This window comes from Phasianus colchicus, chromosome 1 (assembly GCF_987193195.1).
Source record: "Phasianus colchicus chromosome 1, bPhaCol1.hap1.1, whole genome shotgun sequence".
Taxonomy (NCBI): Eukaryota; Metazoa; Chordata; class Aves; order Galliformes; family Phasianidae; genus Phasianus; species Phasianus colchicus.
The window spans coordinates 184,223,611-184,244,444 of record NC_143436.1 but is presented as its reverse complement, the minus strand read 5'-3'; the positions used below and the strand labels follow the sequence as shown (position 1 = coordinate 184,244,444).

The following is a 20,834-nucleotide window of genomic DNA, read 5'->3' as shown; positions in this document are numbered from 1 at the left end:
TTCTGGCAGTAATACTCAAGTACTGCCCACACAATGCCACTTACAGTCCTGGCCCCGAGACTAAAGAGGCAAGGGAATGAATAAGAGTCCAATACGATTACAATATTAAATAAACATATCATAGCTCCATGAGATTTAAAGCAATTCGGGGAAATGCTAAGATCATTACATCCTAGAGTCACAGAATGGCTTAGGTTGGAAGGGACATTAAAGACCATCTAGTTCCAGTTCCCCTGCCTTGGGCAAGGTTGCTGTCCACCAGATCAGGCTGCCCATGGTCCAATCCAACCTGCCCTTGAATCACAGAATCACAGAATCACAGAATCACAGAATCACAGTATTATAGACTCATAGACTCACAGACTCATAGACTCATAGACTCATAGACTCATAGAATCATTCAATGGCCTGGGTTGAATAGGACCACAATGATCATCGAGTTTCAACCCCCCTGCTATGTGCGGGGTCGCCAACCAGCAGACCGGGCTGCCCAGAGCCACATCCAGCCTGGCCTTGAATGCCTCCAGGGATGGGGCATCCACAACCTCCTTGGGCAACCTGTTCCAGTGCTTCACCACCCTCTGGGTGAAAAACTTCCTCCTAATATCCAACCTAAACCTCCCCTGTCTCAGTTTAAAACCACTCTCCCTTGTCCGATCACTATCCACCCCTGTAAACAGCCGTTCCCCCTCCTGTTTATATGCTCCCTACTATGGGAAGTATGGGAAGGCCACAATGAAGTCTCCCCGCGGCCTTCTCTTCTCCTGGCTAAACTAGCTCAGTTCCCTCAACCTTTCTTTGCAGGAGAGGTGCTCCAGCCCTCTGATCACCTTAGTGGCCCTCTTCTGGACCCATTCCAGGAGCTCTGTGTCTTTCTTGTACGGGGGCCCCAGGCCTGGACGCAGTACTCCAGATGGGGCCTCCCAAGAGCTGAGCAGAGGGGGACAATCACCTCCCTCTCCCTGCTGGCCACCCCTTTTTTAATGCAGCCCAGAACACAGCTGGCCTTCCGGGCTACAAGGAAGACCACACTGCTGGCTCATGCCCACCTGCTCGTACATCAGGACCACCAAGTCCTTTTCTGCAGGGCTGCTCTCCAGGAGATCTTCCCCCAGTCCGTATAAACACCTGGCATTGCCCCGACCCAAGCGCAACACCTTGAAGTTGCCCTTGTTGAACCTCCTTGGGTTTTCATGGGCCCACTTCTCCAGCCTGTCCAGGTCCCTCTGGGTGGCTTCCCTTCCCTCCGAAGTGTCAGCTGCACCGCTCAGTTTGGTGTCGTCTCCAAATCTGCTGAGAGTGCACTCAGTGCCACTGAGTTTATTTATTATGGGCCATTTATTTTAAAAAATGCACTAAAGACCGAAATAATATAACAACAGCATTTTTATTGAAGAGACTATTGGCTATCCAGCCCCATTGTGCAGAGGCAGAAGTAATGCCAAGCAGTGATACATACAGCTGTTGCAGTAAAATGAAAGCCTAAAACAAGGTAAGAAAAACAAGAGAAAGAAAAAGGAAGTGGAAGGCTTGTGTGACACTCAGGATTATACTCACACTGCAAATCACAGCTTATGCTCTGACCTCTCAATTTAAATTACTGCAACCGTTTTTCTAAATGACAACTACAAACGTCATGCTAGGCGCAAAAGTGAAATTTCCTCTAGAAAACGTGTGTATGTCCATATTGAATCCAACAGAAGCTCTGTCGAGGCAAAAATCTTCATTCTATTCCCTGGTCCTCTTCTGCTGTTGGAAGAACAGCTTATTCACACACAATGCACTCTAATACTCTCCTGATTCGTTTCTCATCTAAATTTAGACGTGCACAACAAAGTTGCTCACATCTCAGATAGTCACTTTGGGAATCCCATCTCATGACAAGTGCGGCTGGTGAAGCTTGCCCGACCTACGCTGAGAATCACTATCAAAATTAGATGGATCATGCTCGAAAAATATTTACTTCTCCTTTGATTATAGAGAGAATCGAGCAAAATTAGCTCAAACATAAGGGCCTTTGTAATACAGAGACCGATTAAGGCGTCTGAGATTAATCCCATTCAAAAGGCCTGCTGTCAAACCTGGATTTGGGTTTTTAAAACTCAGAGGTATGGACTGCAGGGCACAGATCCACGCTCTGCCCCACACCTGATGAAGCTGTCTCTCCAAGGAGTAGAAATCTTCCGATGCCGTTCAGCTAAGTGGAAATGGCAGTGGTAAAGCAGTGACAAGAAACAGCAAAACAGTGGCCAGAGGCAGCAAGAGCAGCACCAAAAGGTGGCAGGCAAAGCAAGAAGTTTCAGAACAAGATACTGAGCTGAACAGGAGCCGAGCAGTGAGCATCAGGGAATAAGGGTTGTGGCTTCAGCCACATCGGTAAATCTCAGTGGGAGGAGTTTGAGGACTTTCAACAGCATTTCTTCAAAAACTCGAATCCCTCCCTCCTTTAGCTCTATCGGCTGCTTTTGCAAGATAATACTATAACTTTGCTTTCCTTATCCTAGATAAAGGAGCACCTTTATCTTCCTTAAGGCCTTTGTCTAAAACGTCACCTCTGTGTGAATGCTGCTCTCTGTGAAGCACTCCAGCAGTTTAATGTCTGAGACGGAGCACGGGCTGAAGCTGTTTTAAGTTTCTAATGGCAATCAGTAGAACTTGAACCTAGACCTTTCTTACTCTTCAAGCACATCTGACAAAAGGTTGAGGTCAGACTGAGATCCACTGTTGCTTCCAGCAAAGAAACTGTACAAATCAACGGCTTCTTTCTGTACAGCATCTTTCATTAAGAAAGGAAAAAAAAGAAAAAAGGAAGAAAAAAAAGCAGAAGTGCCTTCAAAAGCAAGAGAGCATAATACAATGATTGCTCTTAATGAAGCCCAACAAAATCATAATCAGGAGCAACACAAAACAAGGACAAAGCTAAGAAAAGCATTCCAAGAATCAAAACAAATTAAGAACAGGAAGAAACAAGTAACCCCGGTAGTTTAGCAAACTACCAAAAACATGCAAAAAAATGCACCGAGACAGCTGGGGCACCAAACTTTCACATTCATTTACTTAGCAAAATGATACTACAGCCTCCAGAATTTTTTTCTCAGATAGTATTTGGAATTCCAGTTGCCTCGAGGTAAAATAGATTTGGTAAAATAAATTCAGAGAGGATAGAACACAATCTCAACAAAAATGCAACACTGCCAACCCCCAGTGACACTCTACAGGTGGTTCTCACTTAAGCTTGATGTACATTAAACAGCATATAGATGAGAAGCGTTAGAACGAAATGTGGCGTCAAAGACATTCTCAAGACTAAGGTCTCCTCTCATATTTGGAGATGGAAATTTCGGTCTCACAAGAAACAAAATGCCATAGAACAAACTTCCTTCCCATAACAGAGGCTTTTCTAATTCTTTTTCCCACTGTTCTGCTTTCCACGCTTAGTCCTCTATTTCTGCTAGCTTTAGAGAATAATAGTTTGTGTTGGAATCCCAGACTCTTTTTCATAGATAGTTTTGGGCCAAAAAGGTAACTCTTCTTCTTCCAGATGTTCTCATTCCACAGTCATCCCTTCTGCTGTCAAATTAGTTTAATCTGCAATGGGCTCAATGAGGTTACTTTTCCCTCAAGGAGGAAAAAATAGCAACAATCAAGCAAAAAAGCTAAGGAGACATTTTCCAGTTTTCATGCTTCTGAACTTGGTCAAAATTGGATCTCTGAAGATTCCACTGTGCAGGGGAGCATCAGTGGTCGTACCATCAAAGGACGGTCTATGGTTTCTCTTTGATATCAATTCTGCTGATCCCAGCTGTAAACATTTCGGAGTTAATGATTCAGAATGAGGCCCTTGGTCTTGTTTGTCATTCAGAATGAAATTTCCATATGCTAGAGATTCATTTGTTCAAGTCCTCTGGAGAGAGTTCCCATGTAGTAGTCCCTTCATTGATTTCACAGTAAAAAAGGAGAAATATTAGGTGCCTTCTCTTGTTCACCATTCTTTTTGTGAGTATAAATCTAGATTTTATTAAAAAACATGATAAAAGCGTAGGAAGTTGGCACAGTGGTTTTCAATGTCTAAAACACTTTATCAGGAAGAAGGGGTTTAGTCTCAAGTAAAGAGTTCAAAACAAATCACTCTCAGGAGCAGTGACTATAAGCTCGATGGTAGCCTTTTTTGAAAATGGGCACTCAAGAGTTGTGACTGTAGGAGTCAGGGGATGAGGAAACTTTGTAGAAGGACACTGACTCTCAGGAGGAATGGGAGGCTTGCTGCTTGGATTATAAGTGAAGGTAGGATTGTAGATAGACCCTGGGCGGATAAGAGAGACAAATGTAAGAAAGAGACACTAGATTTCCTTCAGTACACCTTAATGCTTTGTTTCACATGTTCTTTTTCCGAGCTTCTGACACTTGGGTACCTGATGACAGTGTAATGCTGGGCTTTCCCATCAGGAATAAAGATTTTTCTTTTTTTCTTATTTTTTTTTTTTTTTCCAGTTAGAAATCAGGCTAGTAGACAAGGATATTGTTCTTCTGGACTTACGGCTGAAGACTGCCTAGAATGTAGATGTCTAGACACTTGATGAGTAGTTCCTCTAATCATTGGTCAGTTAGGCAGAAGATACCACCATGATCAGCTATGTCGTGACAAAAATGCTTGAGCTCTTAACCTCTTAAAAGATGATCGGAAACACTATTTTCTGAGTTAACAGCTAAAAAAAAAGATGCCAGTGTTAGAAGATGCCAGCATCTTCCCTGCTTCCCAGCTTATAGGTGCTTTTGAGAGTTGAAGAGATTCCAGTGCATAAAGGAGAAAGTGCAGACTTATGCTACTTCACAGACATTTAGTAAATAACTGTTCTGAGACTTTGCACCTCTCTAATGGTCCTGACTGCTTCAGCTCCAGTGATGTAAATGAGTGTGACGTGATGAAAAAGGAAAGAATGCGTGCTGGCTGTGAGCATTTTGCTAGTCTGAATTGAGACACGGGAATGGTGAGAAAAGTAGCCCCGATACCGTAGAATACTTTGACGTGATTTTTGAGAGATTAAACTAATTTTCTGATGGTGCTGTAGATTTTGATATTTAAAAATGCAACATGGCCCCAGAAAATTGCATTTTGAAAGTTAGGCTGTATTTCAGTGAGCTTGCTAAATGCTGCAAAATGGACTACGGGCATAAAAATTCAAACGTTCCATAACATCCGATAGGCAGGATTATTTTCACTTGCTGAAAGCATTCCAAACTTGCAGATACAGAGAATGTCTCCGGCATTCTTTTTCAGTTGTACGGAAATTGAAGAGAAGAATCCAGTAAAACAAAAAGTTGAAGCTGTGTTGCGTGAATGGAAATTGAACAGAATACTATTTTTGGTGACTGGGCTGGATGGTTTGTAGCTCTGTGCTTGAAAGAACAATTGAGGGGAAAGTTGCTACAGTTGCCCACAGCAGGCCTAGCCCTTTACTGGCCTGTGAGTGTTGGCCTCAGCTTCACGGAGAAGCTGGAAACAGGCTTGGGGTGGAGGAGCAGTGGTGCCCGAGTGAGGCTCCAGGGCTGCAATTCTGGCCAGGGACAGCTCTGTTCCTGCCTGTGGCTCCAGGGCTGCAATTCTGGCCAGGGACAGCTCTGTTCCTGCCTCTGGCAAGGGGAGTGCTGCCAGCAGGTCGAAGGAGGCAAACCGTCCTCCCCGCGCCCTGGCCAGCAGCACGCACCTCTCTGCACTGCCTGCAACAGCTGCCATCTTGCTTGGGCGGAGGGCCCACGCCCTCACCCCTCTGTGAGGTAGTGACTGCCTCACAAAGGGTGTCACGGAGCAGCCATTGTGACCTATGGGGCCAGGCCCGGGTTAGGCCAGGCCGGGCTCAGACCGTGGCTCAGTGCGACCTGGTGAGGTGAGGAGAGGAGAGGGCAGGGAGCGAGGGGCTGCCTGAGGCTGCTCAGTGAGGAGGGGTCCCCACTCAGGCCTGGGGGCCTGAGCTGCTAACTCCCTCTCGTCCTGCTTCTCCCGCAGAGTCGGCAGAGGAGAGAGTGGAAGAGAAAGCCCAGCGCTGACTGGGCAGGGACTCCAAGCGCTCACTGTCGACGCGTGCCATGTCCAAAAGGAAGCAGAAGACCTCCCACCCGGAGGTTGAAGGTGAGAGCCAAGTATCTCTGCCTGCAGCTCTCTGCCGGGCAGAGAGGTCCTGCGGGCTCTGCCTGTGTGTGAGAGGGGAGGCAGGGGCAGGCAGGGGCTCCCCAGGCACCGCTGGGCATGGCCCCTCTGCTCCTCAGCCAGGTTGGCCTGTGTGTGCCTGCTGTGACTGTGGGGCCTACAATGGCCCTTTCCCCCTCGCATCTTCCAGCCCTGCCCCTCATCCTGCGTGGCAGAGCCGGGACACGCCCCTGGCAGCAGTCCTCAGGGACGCCTGGCACTCACTGCTGCTTCTATTTGCTCTCTCCTCTTCAGTATGCATGCTGTGCCGCCGAGCAGATGTTCACCCGGACACCTGCGGGCCCACGCTTGGCGAGAGCGGGCTTTGCGTCCACAAGTTTTGCTTGGTGAGTTCCCTCAGGGCTCCTTCCACCTTCCAGCCAGGGATGCTCCCTCTTTTCCATCCCGTCCTCATGACATCCCGCTCTTTCCTCTTCTACAGTTTTTTGCCGACGGCCTTTACGAGCACACTGCCGGACAGAGGGCGGTTCTGAAGATCCCCCTTGATGCCATCCGAGGCGCAATCGAGGAGGCAGAGCAGAAGGTGAGGATCTGGAGGAACGGGGATGTTTGTGCCAGCACCAGCTAAGCCTGGACCCTAAGGAAGCACTGGCAGTCTTTCCGGGCAGCAGCAGGACAAAGTTCTGCTCTAGCAGATTAAACTTGTCTGCCGGGCGCGTCTGCAGAGCATGACCCAGCAGTGCCTGCATTCTGTGCCCTGCCTAGAGGCATGGCGTTGGCCTCAGAGGCCCCGAGCCTGCTGCTAATGGGGGCTGCTCTTCTCTTTCCAGCACTGCTTCGTTTGTGGAGAGAAGGGGGCCTCCATCTACTGCGCAGAGACAGGCTGTGAACGCAGCTTTCATCTGCCCTGTGCAGCGGATGGGGAATGTGTCACGCACTTCTTTGGGCAGCACAGGTAAGGGCTGTCAGCAGCAGCCAAACAAGGGAGGAACCTGCAGGGCTGCTTCCCAGTGCCGAAGCACGCAACCAACTCCTTCGTGTTCCTCTGCTGGCATCTCAGCACTTCTCAGCTCACGCATCCTGTCCGTCTTCCCCCAGGTCCTTCTGCTGTGAGCACCGCCCTCAGCAGGCAGTGGAGGCAGCTCCAGAGCAAGACACAAACTGCGTCATCTGCCTGGAGCCCGTGGGGGACAAGAAGTCCTACCACACCATGGTGTGCCCAGTGTGCACACAGGCCTGGTTTCACCGGGGCTGCATCCAGGTAGGAGCCCTCCCCTTGCTCTGCAGTCACAGCAGGTGCTCAGCTGCACCAGGCCCCGCTCACACTCTGGCTGCTTGTGTTACCGCTGCAGGGACAGGCCATGAGCGCTGGCATTCTGCGCTTCCAATGTCCCGTCTGCAGAGACAGGATGCAGTTCCGGAAAGAAATGCATCTCCTCGGGATCCAAATCCCAGCCAGGTTGGTGCCTTCTGCCCAGCTCTCCAGATACTGAGGCGCAAGTGCTGTGCCTGCCCAGGGATTGCCCCGAGCAGGCCCAGCTGACCCTCTGCTGTCCCTTGAGCTCCATTGGCCGCAGCTTCATGGAGAAGCTGGGAATGGGCTTGCGCGGGAAGAGCAGGGATGCCCCAGATCTGCCCTATGCCTGGGGCACTGAGGGCTCACTGCTTTCTCTCCCTTCTCCGGCAGAAGACCAACATGGGAGGACAGGGAGACCTATGAAACTCTGCACGAGACACACCAGCGCTGTGATGTCAGCGAGTGCCTTCACGCAGAAGGCAGGGAGCAAGCAGAGGAAGAGGGGTGAGTTACCTCAGCAGCCCTGCGTGGGATCTCAGCCTCCGCACAGGCTGGGGAGCAAGGACTGAGCTCAAGAGCCGTGCCCGCCGCTCCCTTGCTTGACTCATTTTGTGCACACAGCTAAGCCTCTTTTTGTTCCCCAGACCCTGGGAGCTGCTCCTGTGCACCTCGTGTGCTGCGCAGGGCACCCACCGGCGCTGCTCCGTCTTGAGCGACAGCATCAGCACCTGGGAGTGTGACATCTGTGCTGGTGTGGGCACAGGTAAGGGGCAAAGAGCCGTGGACTGCTGCCCTGGGGCCAAGCAAGGCCTGGCAGCGGCTCCTCAGTGCGGCTTTGCCAGAGTTTCTCTGCCCTGGGAGGGCTGGGATCCTCTCCCTCCATGGGGCTGCTGGGTCATCCTGTTGACCTTCCTGCCTCTCCTTACAGCCTCCAGTGCCGAGTCGCAGCTTGCTGGTCCCAGCACTGCCAGCCAGGAGGCGGAGGGGCCATCTCATAGCTCCCCAGCACCTGACGACCACAGATCTGCCTCCACCAGCCAGGCAGCATCGGAGTCGTCTCAGAGTTCCCAGATGCCTAAGCGTGGCAGCCTGTCCAGCCAGCCCAGGACAGGAGAGAGGAAAAGCCAGAGGCGCAAATCCAACCAAGAACACCAGGGGAGCAGCCAAACACCAGCTCCAGGGGCTGAGAGCAGCACCCACGGATCCAGCAGCCAGCAGGAAGTGGGGCACTCCAGCAATTCCCCAGCGGCTGAGCGCAGAAGGCAATCCAGGCAGCAGGGCACAGGCCGGACAAGAAGCCGCTCTCCGCTAAAGGGTCGTGCCTCAAATTCCCCGAGCCAGCTCAGAAGACCTGGTGGCAGCAGACGCTCTGCAGCCTCACGTGCTGGGAGGAGCATGCACACCTCTGCCAGGCAGAGGGCAACCAACAATTCCGCGGAGGCTGCAAACAGAAGATGCCACGGACAGCAGGGGCCAGGCCAGAGACAAAGCCAGTCCTCCCTCTCAAATCCCTCAAGCCAGCCCCGAGGATGCCGTGGCAGCAGAATCAGTCCGGCCCAAGGTGCTGGGAGCAGCACCCAGAGCTCTGCCGGACAGGCGGCATCGAGGTCCCCCAGGGATTCCCTGCCTCCTGAAGACAGAAGACGTTCCAGTCTTCTTCAGCGGGGGCAGGCCCAAGATCGAAGCCGTTCCCCCCGCGATCGTCGGGCTTCCAATTCCCAAAGACAATCGGGAGGAAGCCCCAGCCGCCGTTCCAGGCAGCGGCGGCCTTCTCAGGCACGCCGCCACTCCCGGGACCAGCCCTGAAGACACTGCAGGAGCTGCCATGTGCCAGAGCCACGAGCCGGCTCCTGTCCCCAGCAGCCAACCCAAAAGAGTTGTCACGGAGTTATCTCTAGATCTGTCCGTGACAGGGGGGCAGCAGGCCTGGGAAAAAAGACAAAACAAAAAGAAAGAGAGAGGGAAGAAAAAGAAGAGTTAACAGCTGACCAGCTGGTCCAGCACGGCCCCGTGACTAAAGAGGCAAGGGACTCGTGGGCCCCAGGAGAAGCACACGGAGATAGCAGACGGGTCTACAAAAAGTACAAAGCAGCGGCAACGATCTGACGAGGAACGTTCATTCACCACCTACAATTTCGGAATTGTAGGTAGTGATAATGCAAGATAATACAACACAACACAATACAATTGGAATTGAGACCAACAAATCAAACAAAATGGGAGAGAGAATGTCCAAAACCGGGGCCTTACTCTGTGGACTGCAGAGGAACCACGAGCTTCTCCGCTGTGAAACCAAGAGGCCGCGAGAGGAAGAGCGGCCGGTGCCCTGCCGGGAGCTGCACCTTTCTTCCTCTGAGCCCAAAGTCCTCTGGGGAGTGCCGCTCCTCCCTTCAAAAAAGCAGTCCACAGAACCAGAACATTAACTCTCTAACTCCCACTGCTTTACAAGATGTTCTGATGTGGAATACCAACAACAAAAATTTCAAAATCACAACAAAAATTAAAACCAAAAATTCAACCCAAAAAAAGCTGTAGAGTGTCTTCTCTCTAAACCGGAAACCGAATACTCCACGTACACTGTGAGAGCACTGAGGATGAAGAAGGACAAAGGGTATATCCTCTGCGTAAGGAGCAGGGTGCACAAGATGTAAAAACAGGTAAATCAGACACCTCTGAAGCAAGAGGACAGAGAAACTGCACTCACTCACTTCATTGCAGTATCTGCCTACCTTCTGTCACCAGCTGCTCTTTAACTACAGGCCCTCTGGAACCTCTCCTGATGTCAGATGCCAAGATCTGATGTCAGCAGTGCCAACAGGAACCTGCAGTATTCCAGCTGCCCACTGCCCGCCTCTTCTTACTTCCAACCCTAGCAATATGTGCTAGATGCATACACACACAAATGCTGTCATTACAGCTCTGCTCTTAGCAAAACTAATGAAAATTAGCTTGAATTACATCAGCGGAGGCTGAGCTCAGTTTCTTATCAGAGAAAAATGGAAGGAGCTAACACAAAGGAGATGCAATGAACTTGCTCATGGCCCTACTTCTGGCAGTAATACTCAAGTACTGCCCACACAATGCCACTTACAGTCCTGGCCCCGAGACTAAAGAGGCAAGGGAATGAATAAGAGTCCAATACGATTACAATAATAAACATATCATAGCTCCATGAGATTTAAAGCAATTCGGGGAAATGCTAAGATCATTACATCCTAGAGTCACAGAATGGCTTAGGTTGGAAGGGACATTAAAGACCATCTAGTTCCAGTTCCCCTGCCTTGGGCAAGGTTGCTGTCCACCAGATCAGGCTGCCCATGGTCCAATCCAACCTGCCCTTGAATCACAGAATCACAGAATCACAGAATCACAGAATCACAGTATTATAGACTCATAGACTCACAGACTCATAGACTCATAGACTCATAGACTCATAGAATCATTCAATGGCCTGGGTTGAATAGGACCACAATGATCATCGAGTTTCAACCCCCCTGCTATGTGCGGGGTCGCCAACCAGCAGACCGGGCTGCCCAGAGCCACATCCAGCCTGGCCTTGAATGCCTCCAGGGATGGGGCATCCACAACCTCCTTGGGCAACCTGTTCCAGTGCTTCACCACCCTCTGGGTGAAAAACTTCCTCCTAATATCCAACCTAAACCTCCCCTGTCTCAGTTTAAAACCACTCTCCCTTGTCCGATCACTATCCACCCCTGTAAACAGCCGTTCCCCCTCCTGTTTATATGCTCCCTACTATGGGAAGTATGGGAAGGCCACAATGAAGTCTCCCCGCGGCCTTCTCTTCTCCTGGCTAAACTAGCTCAGTTCCCTCAACCTTTCTTTGCAGGAGAGGTGCTCCAGCCCTCTGATCACCTTAGTGGCCCTCTTCTGGACCCATTCCAGGAGCTCTGTGTCTTTCTTGTACGGGGGCCCCAGGCCTGGACGCAGTACTCCAGATGGGGCCTCCCAAGAGCTGAGCAGAGGGGGACAATCACCTCCCTCTCCCTGCTGGCCACCCCTTTTTTAATGCAGCCCAGAACACAGCTGGCCTTCCGGGCTACAAGGAAGACCACACTGCTGGCTCATGCCCACCTGCTCGTACATCAGGACCACCAAGTCCTTTTCTGCAGGGCTGCTCTCCAGGAGATCTTCCCCCAGTCCGTATAAACACCTGGCATTGCCCCGACCCAAGCGCAACACCTTGAAGTTGCCCTTGTTGAACCTCCTTGGGTTTTCATGGGCCCACTTCTCCAGCCTGTCCAGGTCCCTCTGGGTGGCTTCCCTTCCCTCCGAAGTGTCAGCTGCACCGCTCAGTTTGGTGTCGTCTCCAAATCTGCTGAGAGTGCACTCAGTGCCACTGAGTTTATTTATTATGGGCCATTTATTTTAAAAAATGCACTAAAGACCGAAATAATATAACAACAGCATTTTTATTGAAGAGACTATTGGCTATCCAGCCCCATTGTGCAGAGGCAGAAGTAATGCCAAGCAGTGATACATACAGCTGTTGCAGTAAAATGAAAGCCTAAAACAAGGTAAGAAAAACAAGAGAAAGAAAAAGGAAGTGGAAGGCTTGTGTGACACTCAGGATTATACTCACACTGCAAATCACAGCTTATGCTCTGACCTCTCAATTTAAATTACTGCAACCGTTTTTCTAAATGACAACTACAAACGTCATGCTAGGCGCAAAAGTGAAATTTCCTCTAGAAAACGTGTGTATGTCCATATTGAATCCAACAGAAGCTCTGTCGAGGCAAAAATCTTCATTCTATTCCCTGGTCCTCTTCTGCTGTTGGAAGAACAGCTTATTCACACACAATGCACTCTAATACTCTCCTGATTCGTTTCTCATCTAAATTTAGACGTGCACAACAAAGTTGCTCACATCTCAGATAGTCACTTTGGGAATCCCATCTCATGACAAGTGCGGCTGGTGAAGCTTGCCCGACCTACGCTGAGAATCACTATCAAAATTAGATGGATCATGCTCGAAAAATATTTACTTCTCCTTTGATTATAGAGAGAATCGAGCAAAATTAGCTCAAACATAAGGGCCTTTGTAATACAGAGACCGATTAAGGCGTCTGAGATTAATCCCATTCAAAAGGCCTGCTGTCAAACCTGGATTTGGGTTTTTAAAACTCAGAGGTATGGACTGCAGGGCACAGATCCACGCTCTGCCCCACACCTGATGAAGCTGTCTCTCCAAGGAGTAGAAATCTTCCGATGCCGTTCAGCTAAGTGGAAATGGCAGTGGTAAAGCAGTGACAAGAAACAGCAAAACAGTGGCCAGAGGCAGCAAGAGCAGCACCAAAAGGTGGCAGGCAAAGCAAGAAGTTTCAGAACAAGATACTGAGCTGAACAGGAGCCGAGCAGTGAGCATCAGGGAATAAGGGTTGTGGCTTCAGCCACATCGGTAAATCTCAGTGGGAGGAGTTTGAGGACTTTCAACAGCATTTCTTCAAAAACTCGAATCCCTCCCTCCTTTAGCTCTATCGGCTGCTTTTGCAAGATAATACTATAACTTTGCTTTCCTTATCCTAGATAAAGGAGCACCTTTATCTTCCTTAAGGCCTTTGTCTAAAACGTCACCTCTGTGTGAATGCTGCTCTCTGTGAAGCACTCCAGCAGTTTAATGTCTGAGACGGAGCACGGGCTGAAGCTGTTTTAAGTTTCTAATGGCAATCAGTAGAACTTGAACCTAGACCTTTCTTACTCTTCAAGCACATCTGACAAAAGGTTGAGGTCAGACTGAGATCCACTGTTGCTTCCAGCAAAGAAACTGTACAAATCAACGGCTTCTTTCTGTACAGCATCTTTCATTAAGAAAGGAAAAAAAAGAAAAAAGGAAGAAAAAAAAGCAGAAGTGCCTTCAAAAGCAAGAGAGCATAATACAATGATTGCTCTTAATGAAGCCCAACAAAATCATAATCAGGAGCAACACAAAACAAGGACAAAGCTAAGAAAAGCATTCCAAGAATCAAAACAAATTAAGAACAGGAAGAAACAAGTAACCCCGGTAGTTTAGCAAACTACCAAAAACATGCAAAAAAATGCACCGAGACAGCTGGGGCACCAAACTTTCACATTCATTTACTTAGCAAAATGATACTACAGCCTCCAGAATTTTTTTCTCAGATAGTATTTGGAATTCCAGTTGCCTCGAGGTAAAATAGATTTGGTAAAATAAATTCAGAGAGGATAGAACACAATCTCAACAAAAATGCAACACTGCCAACCCCCAGTGACACTCTACAGGTGGTTCTCACTTAAGCTTGATGTACATTAAACAGCATATAGATGAGAAGCGTTAGAACGAAATGTGGCGTCAAAGACATTCTCAAGACTAAGGTCTCCTCTCATATTTGGAGATGGAAATTTCGGTCTCACAAGAAACAAAATGCCATAGAACAAACTTCCTTCCCATAACAGAGGCTTTTCTAATTCTTTTTCCCACTGTTCTGCTTTCCACGCTTAGTCCTCTATTTCTGCTAGCTTTAGAGAATAATAGTTTGTGTTGGAATCCCAGACTCTTTTTCATAGATAGTTTTGGGCCAAAAAGGTAACTCTTCTTCTTCCAGATGTTCTCATTCCACAGTCATCCCTTCTGCTGTCAAATTAGTTTAATCTGCAATGGGCTCAATGAGGTTACTTTTCCCTCAAGGAGGAAAAAATAGCAACAATCAAGCAAAAAAGCTAAGGAGACATTTTCCAGTTTTCATGCTTCTGAACTTGGTCAAAATTGGATCTCTGAAGATTCCACTGTGCAGGGGAGCATCAGTGGTCGTACCATCAAAGGACGGTCTATGGTTTCTCTTTGATATCAATTCTGCTGATCCCAGCTGTAAACATTTCGGAGTTAATGATTCAGAATGAGGCCCTTGGTCTTGTTTGTCATTCAGAATGAAATTTCCATATGCTAGAGATTCATTTGTTCAAGTCCTCTGGAGAGAGTTCCCATGTAGTAGTCCCTTCATTGATTTCACAGTAAAAAAGGAGAAATATTAGGTGCCTTCTCTTGTTCACCATTCTTTTTGTGAGTATAAATCTAGATTTTATTAAAAAACATGATAAAAGCGTAGGAAGTTGGCACAGTGGTTTTCAATGTCTAAAACACTTTATCAGGAAGAAGGGGTTTAGTCTCAAGTAAAGAGTTCAAAACAAATCACTCTCAGGAGCAGTGACTATAAGCTCGATGGTAGCCTTTTTTGAAAATGGGCACTCAAGAGTTGTGACTGTAGGAGTCAGGGGATGAGGAAACTTTGTAGAAGGACACTGACTCTCAGGAGGAATGGGAGGCTTGCTGCTTGGATTATAAGTGAAGGTAGGATTGTAGATAGACCCTGGGCGGATAAGAGAGACAAATGTAAGAAAGAGACACTAGATTTCCTTCAGTACACCTTAATGCTTTGTTTCACATGTTCTTTTTCCGAGCTTCTGACACTTGGGTACCTGATGACAGTGTAATGCTGGGCTTTCCCATCAGGAATAAAGATTTTTCTTTTTTTCTTATTTTTTTTTTTTTTTCCAGTTAGAAATCAGGCTAGTAGACAAGGATATTGTTCTTCTGGACTTACGGCTGAAGACTGCCTAGAATGTAGATGTCTAGACACTTGATGAGTAGTTCCTCTAATCATTGGTCAGTTAGGCAGAAGATACCACCATGATCAGCTATGTCGTGACAAAAATGCTTGAGCTCTTAACCTCTTAAAAGATGATCGGAAACACTATTTTCTGAGTTAACAGCTAAAAAAAAAGATGCCAGTGTTAGAAGATGCCAGCATCTTCCCTGCTTCCCAGCTTATAGGTGCTTTTGAGAGTTGAAGAGATTCCAGTGCATAAAGGAGAAAGTGCAGACTTATGCTACTTCACAGACATTTAGTAAATAACTGTTCTGAGACTTTGCACCTCTCTAATGGTCCTGACTGCTTCAGCTCCAGTGATGTAAATGAGTGTGACGTGATGAAAAAGGAAAGAATGCGTGCTGGCTGTGAGCATTTTGCTAGTCTGAATTGAGACACGGGAATGGTGAGAAAAGTAGCCCCGATACCGTAGAATACTTTGACGTGACTTTTGAGAGATTAAACTAATTTTCTGATGGTGCTGTAGATTTTGATATTTAAAAATGCAACATGGCCCCAGAAAATTGCATTTTGAAAGTTAGGCTGTATTTCAGTGAGCTTGCTAAATGCTGCAAAATGGACTACAGGCATAAAAATTCAAACGTTCCATAACATCCGATAGGCAGGATTATTTTCACTTGCTGAAAGCATTCCAAACTTGCAGATACAGAGAATGTCTCCGGCATTCTTTTTCAGTTGTACGGAAATTGAAGAGAAGAATCCAGTAAAACAAAAAGTTGAAGCTGTGTTGCGTGAATGGAAATTGAACAGAATACTATTTTTGGTGACTGGGCTGGATGGTTTGTAGCTCTGTGCTTGAAAGAACAATTGAGGGGAAAGTTGCTACAGTTGCCCACAGCAGGCCTAGCCCTTTACTGGCCTGTGAGTGTTGGCCTCAGCTTCACGGAGAAGCTGGAAACAGGCTTGGGGTGGAGGAGCAGTGGTGCCCGAGTGAGGCTCCAGGGCTGCAATTCTGGCCAGGGACAGCTCTGTTCCTGCCTGTGGCTCCAGGGCTGCAATTCTGGCCAGGGACAGCTCTGTTCCTGCCTCTGGCAAGGGGAGTGCTGCCAGCAGGTCGAAGGAGGCAAACCGTCCTCCCCGCGCCCTGGCCAGCAGCACGCACCTCTCTGCACTGCCTGCAACAGCTGCCATCTTGCTTGGGCGGAGGGCCCACGCCCTCACCCCTCTGTGAGGTAGTGACTGCCTCACAAAGGGTGTCACGGAGCAGCCATTGTGACCTATGGGGCCAGGCCCGGGTTAGGCCAGGCCGGGCTCAGACCGTGGCTCAGTGCGACCTGGTGAGGTGAGGAGAGGAGAGGGCAGGGAGCGAGGGGCTGCCTGAGGCTGCTCAGTGAGGAGGGGTCCCCACTCAGGCCTGGGGGCCTGAGCTGCTAACTCCCTCTCGTCCTGCTTCTCCCGCAGAGTCGGCAGAGGAGAGAGTGGAAGAGAAAGCCCAGCGCTGACTGGGCAGGGACTCCAAGCGCTCACTGTCGACGCGTGCCATGTCCAAAAGGAAGCAGAAGACCTCCCACCCGGAGGTTGAAGGTGAGAGCCAAGTATCTCTGCCTGCAGCTCTCTGCCGGGCAGAGAGGTCCTGCGGGCTCTGCCTGTGTGTGAGAGGGGAGGCAGGGGCAGGCAGGGGCTCCCCAGGCACCGCTGGGCATGGCCCCTCTGCTCCTCAGCCAGGTTGGCCTGTGCGTGCCTGCTGTGACTGTGGGGCCTACAATGGCCCTTTCCCCCTCGCATCTTCCAGCCCTGCCCCTCATCCTGCGTGGCAGAGCCGGGACACGCCCCTGGCAGCAGTCCTCAGGGACGCCTGGCACTCACTGCTGCTTCTATTTGCTCTCTCCTCTTCAGTATGCATGCTGTGCCGCCGAGCAGATGTTCACCCGGACACCTGCGGGCCCACGCTTGGCGAGAGCGGGCTTTGCGTCCACAAGTTTTGCTTGGTGAGTTCCCTCAGGGCTCCTTCCACCTTCCAGCCAGGGATGCTCCCTCTTTTCCATCCCGTCCTCATGACATCCCGCTCTTTCCTCTTCTACAGTTTTTTGCCGACGGCCTTTACGAGCACACTGCCGGACAGAGGGCGGTTCTGAAGATCCCCCTTGATGCCATCCGAGGCGCAATCGAGGAGGCAGAGCAGAAGGTGAGGATCTGGAGGAACGGGGATGTTTGTGCCAGCACCAGCTAAGCCTGGACCCTAAGGAAGCACTGGCAGTCTTTCCGGGCAGCAGCAGGACAAAGTTCTGCTCTAGCAGATTAAACTTGTCTGCCGGGCGCGTCTGCAGAGCATGACCCAGCAGTGCCTGCATTCTGTGCCCTGCCTAGAGGCATGGCGTTGGCCTCAGAGGCCCCGAGCCTGCTGCTAATGGGGGCTGCTCTTCTCTTTCCAGCACTGCTTCGTTTGTGGAGAGAAGGGGGCCTCCATCTACTGTGCAGAGACAGGCTGTGAACGCAGCTTTCATCTGCCCTGTGCAGCGGATGGGGAATGTGTCACGCACTTCTTTGGGCAGCACAGGTAAGGGCTGTCAGCAGCAGCCAAACAAGGGAGGAACCTGCAGGGCTGCTTCCCAGTGCCGAAGCACGCAACCAACTCCTTCGTGTTCCTCTGCTGGCATCTCAGCACTTCTCAGCTCACGCATCCTGTCCGTCTTCCCCCAGGTCCTTCTGCTGTGAGCACCGCCCTCAGCAGGCAGTGGAGGCAGCTCCAGAGCAAGACACAAACTGCGTCATCTGCCTGGAGCCCGTGGGGGACAAGAAGTCCTACCACACCATGGTGTGCCCAGTGTGCACACAGGCCTGGTTTCACCGGGGCTGCATCCAGGTAGGAGCCCTCCCCTTGCTCTGCAGTCACAGCAGGTGCTCAGCTGCACCAGGCCCCGCTCACACTCTGGCTGCTTGTGTTACCGCTGCAGGGACAGGCCATGAGCGCTGGCATTCTGCGCTTCCAATGTCCCGTCTGCAGAGACAGGATGCAGTTCCGGAAAGAAATGCATCTCCTCGGGATCCAAATCCCAGCCAGGTTGGTGCCTTCTGCCCAGCTCTCCAGATACTGAGGCGCAAGTGCTGTGCCTGCCCAGGGATTGCCCCGAGCAGGCCCAGCTGACCCTCTGCTGTCCCTTGAGCTCCATTGGCCGCAGCTTCATGGAGAAGCTGGGAATGGGCTTGCGCGGGAAGAGCAGGGATGCCCCAGATCTGCCCTATGCCTGGGGCACTGAGGGCTCACTGCTTTCTCTCCCTTCTCCGGCAGAAGACCAACATGGGAGGACAGGGAGACCTACGAAACTCTGCACGAGACACACCAGCGCTGTGATGTCAGCGAGTGCCTTCACGCAGAAGGCAGGGAGCAAGCAGAGGAAGAGGGGTGAGTTACCTCAGCAGCCCTGCGTGGGATCTCAGCCTCCGCACAGGCTGGGGAGCAAGGACTGAGCTCAAGAGCCGTGCCCGCCGCTCCCTTGCTTGACTCATTTTGTGCACACAGCTAAGCCTCTTTTTGTTCCCCAGACCCTGGGAGCTGCTCCTGTGCACCTCGTGTGCTGCGCAGGGCACCCACCGGCGCTGCTCCGTCTTGAGCGACAGCATCAGCACCTGGGAGTGTGACATCTGTGCTGGCGTGGGCACAGGTAAGGGGCAAAGAGCCGTGGACTGCTGCCCTGGGGCCAAGCAAGGCCTGGCAGCGGCTCCTCAGTGCGGCTTTGCCAGAGTTTCTCTGCCCTGGGAGGGCTGGGATCCTCTCCCTCCATGGGGCTGCTGGGTCATCCTGTTGACCTTCCTGCCTCTCCTTACAGCCTCCAGTGCCGAGTCGCAGCTTGCTGGTCCCAGCACTGCCAGCCAGGAGGCGGAGGGGCCATCTCATAGCTCCCCAGCACCTGACGACCACAGATCTGCCTCCACCAGCCAGGCAGCATCGGAGTCGTCTCAGAGTTCCCAGATGCCTAAGCGCGGCAGCCTGTCCAGCCAGCCCAGGACAGGAGAGAGGAAAAGCCAGAGGCGCAAATCCAACCAAGAACACCAGGGGAGCAGCCAAACACCAGCTCCAGGGGCTGAGAGCAGCACCCATGGATCCAGCAGCCAGCAGGAAGTGGGGCACTCCAGCAATTCCCCAGCGGCTGAGCGCAGAAGGCAATCCAGGCAGCAGGGCACAGGCCGGACAAGAAGCCGCTCTCCGCTAAAGGGTCGTGCCTCAAATTCCCCGAGCCAGCTCAGAAGACCTGGTGGCAGCAGACGCTCTGCAGCCTCACGTGCTGGGAGGAGCATGCACACCTCTGCCAGGCAGAGGGCAACCAACAATTCCGCGGAGGCTGCAAACAGAAGATGCCACGGACAGCAGGGGCCAGGCCAGAGACAAAGCCAGTCCTCCCTCTCAAATCCCTCAAGCCAGCCCCGAGGACGCCGTGGCAGCAGAATCAGTCCGGCCCAAGGTGCTGGGAGCAGCACCCAGAGCTCTGCCGGACAGGCGGCATCGAGGTCCCCCAGGGATTCCCTGCCTCCTGAAGACAGAAGACGTTCCAGTCTTCTTCAGCGGGGGCAGGCCCAAGATCGAAGCCGTTCCCCCCGCGATCGTCGGGCTTCCAATTCCCAAAGACAATCGGGAGGAAGCCCCAGCCGCCGTTCCAGGCAGCGGCGGCCTTCTCAGGCACGCCGCCACTCCCGGGACCAGCCCTGAAGACACTGCAGGAGCTGCCATGTGCCAGAGCCACGAGCCGGCTCCTGTCCCCAGCAGCCAACCCAAAAGAGTTGTCATGGAGTTATCTCTAGATCTGTCCGTGACAGGGGGGCAGCAGGCCTGGGAAAAAAGACAAAACAAAAAGAAAGAGAGAGGGAAGAAAAAGAAGAGTTAACAGCTGACGAGCTGGTCCAGCACGGCCCCGTGACTAAAGAGGCAAGGGACTCGTGGGCCCCAGGAGAAGCACACGGAGATAGCAGACGGGTCTACAAAAAGTACAAAGCAGCGGCAACGATCTGACAAGGAACGTTCATTCACCACCTACAATTTCGGAATTGTAGGTAGTGATAATGCAAGATAATACAACACAACACAATACAATTGGAATTGAGACCAACAAATCAAACAAAATGGGAGAGAGAATGTCCAAAACCGGGGCCTTACTCTGTGGACTGCAGAGGAACCACGAGCTTCTCCGCTGTGAAACCAAGAGGCCGCAAGAGGAAGAGCGGCCGGTGCCCTGCCGGGAGCTGCACCTTTCTTCCTCTGAGCCCAAAGTCCTCTGGGGAGTGCCGCTCCTCCCTTCAAAAAAGCAGTCCACAGAACCAGAACATTAACTCTCTAACTCCCACTGCTTTACAAGATGTTCTGATGTGGAATACCAACAACAAAAATTTCAAAATCACAACAAAAATTAAAACCAAAAATTCAACCCAAAAAAAGCTGTAGAGTGTCTTCTCTCTAAACCGGGAACCGAATACTCCACGTACACTGTGAGAGCACTGAGGATGAAGAAGGACAAAGGGTATATCCTCTGCGTAAGGAGCAGGGTGCACAAGATGTAAAAACAGGTAAATCAGACACCTCTGAAGCAAGAGGACAGAGAAACTGCACTCACTCACTTCATTGCAGTATCTGCCTACCTTCTGTCACCAGCTGCTCTTTAACTACAGGCCCTCTGGAACCTCTCCTGATGTCAGATGCCAAGATCTGATGTCAGCAGTGCCAACAGGAACCTGCAGTATTCCAGCTGCCCACTGCCCGCCTCTTCTTACTTCCAACCCTAGCAATATGTGCTAGATGCATACACACACAAATGCT

At 50.8% G+C, this 20,834-nt stretch overlaps 2 protein-coding genes across 4 annotated transcripts; both read left to right on the top strand.

Annotated features, from left to right (window-relative positions):
• The first annotated feature begins 579 nt into the window (after window positions 1-579).
• LOC149920302 (uncharacterized) lies at window positions 580-9,958 on the top strand. 2 transcript variants are annotated; one of them, XM_090133982.1, is made up of 9 exons: window positions 580-5,885; window positions 6,005-6,127; window positions 6,440-6,531; window positions 6,627-6,728; window positions 6,976-7,100; window positions 7,244-7,406; window positions 7,498-7,604; window positions 7,833-7,946; window positions 8,087-9,958. In XM_090133982.1, exons 2-9 carry the CDS (start codon window positions 6,085-6,087, stop codon window positions 9,246-9,248), a joined length of 1,908 nt encoding a protein of 635 aa, XP_089990108.1. In that variant the 5' UTR covers window positions 580-5,885; window positions 6,005-6,084; the 3' UTR covers window positions 9,249-9,958. The 2 variants fall into 2 exon arrangements, with proteins under 2 accessions (XP_089990108.1, XP_089990107.1); XM_090133981.1 differs by having other exon boundaries at window positions 580-6,127.
• Window positions 9,959-15,665: 5,707 nt separating this feature from the next.
• Window positions 15,666-19,780, top strand: LOC149920301 (E3 ubiquitin-protein ligase PHF7-like). Of its 2 annotated transcripts, none has more exons than XM_090151244.1 (9): window positions 15,666-16,370; window positions 16,490-16,612; window positions 16,925-17,016; window positions 17,112-17,213; window positions 17,461-17,585; window positions 17,729-17,891; window positions 17,983-18,089; window positions 18,318-18,431; window positions 18,572-19,780. In XM_090151244.1, exons 2-9 carry the CDS (start codon window positions 16,570-16,572, stop codon window positions 19,731-19,733), a joined length of 1,908 nt encoding a protein of 635 aa, XP_090007370.1. In that variant the 5' UTR covers window positions 15,666-16,370; window positions 16,490-16,569; the 3' UTR covers window positions 19,734-19,780. The 2 variants fall into 2 exon arrangements, with proteins under 2 accessions (XP_090007370.1, XP_090007420.1); XM_090151294.1 differs by having other exon boundaries at window positions 15,666-16,612; window positions 18,572-18,690; window positions 18,856-19,780.
• The last annotated feature ends 1,054 nt before the right edge of the window (window positions 19,781-20,834 follow it).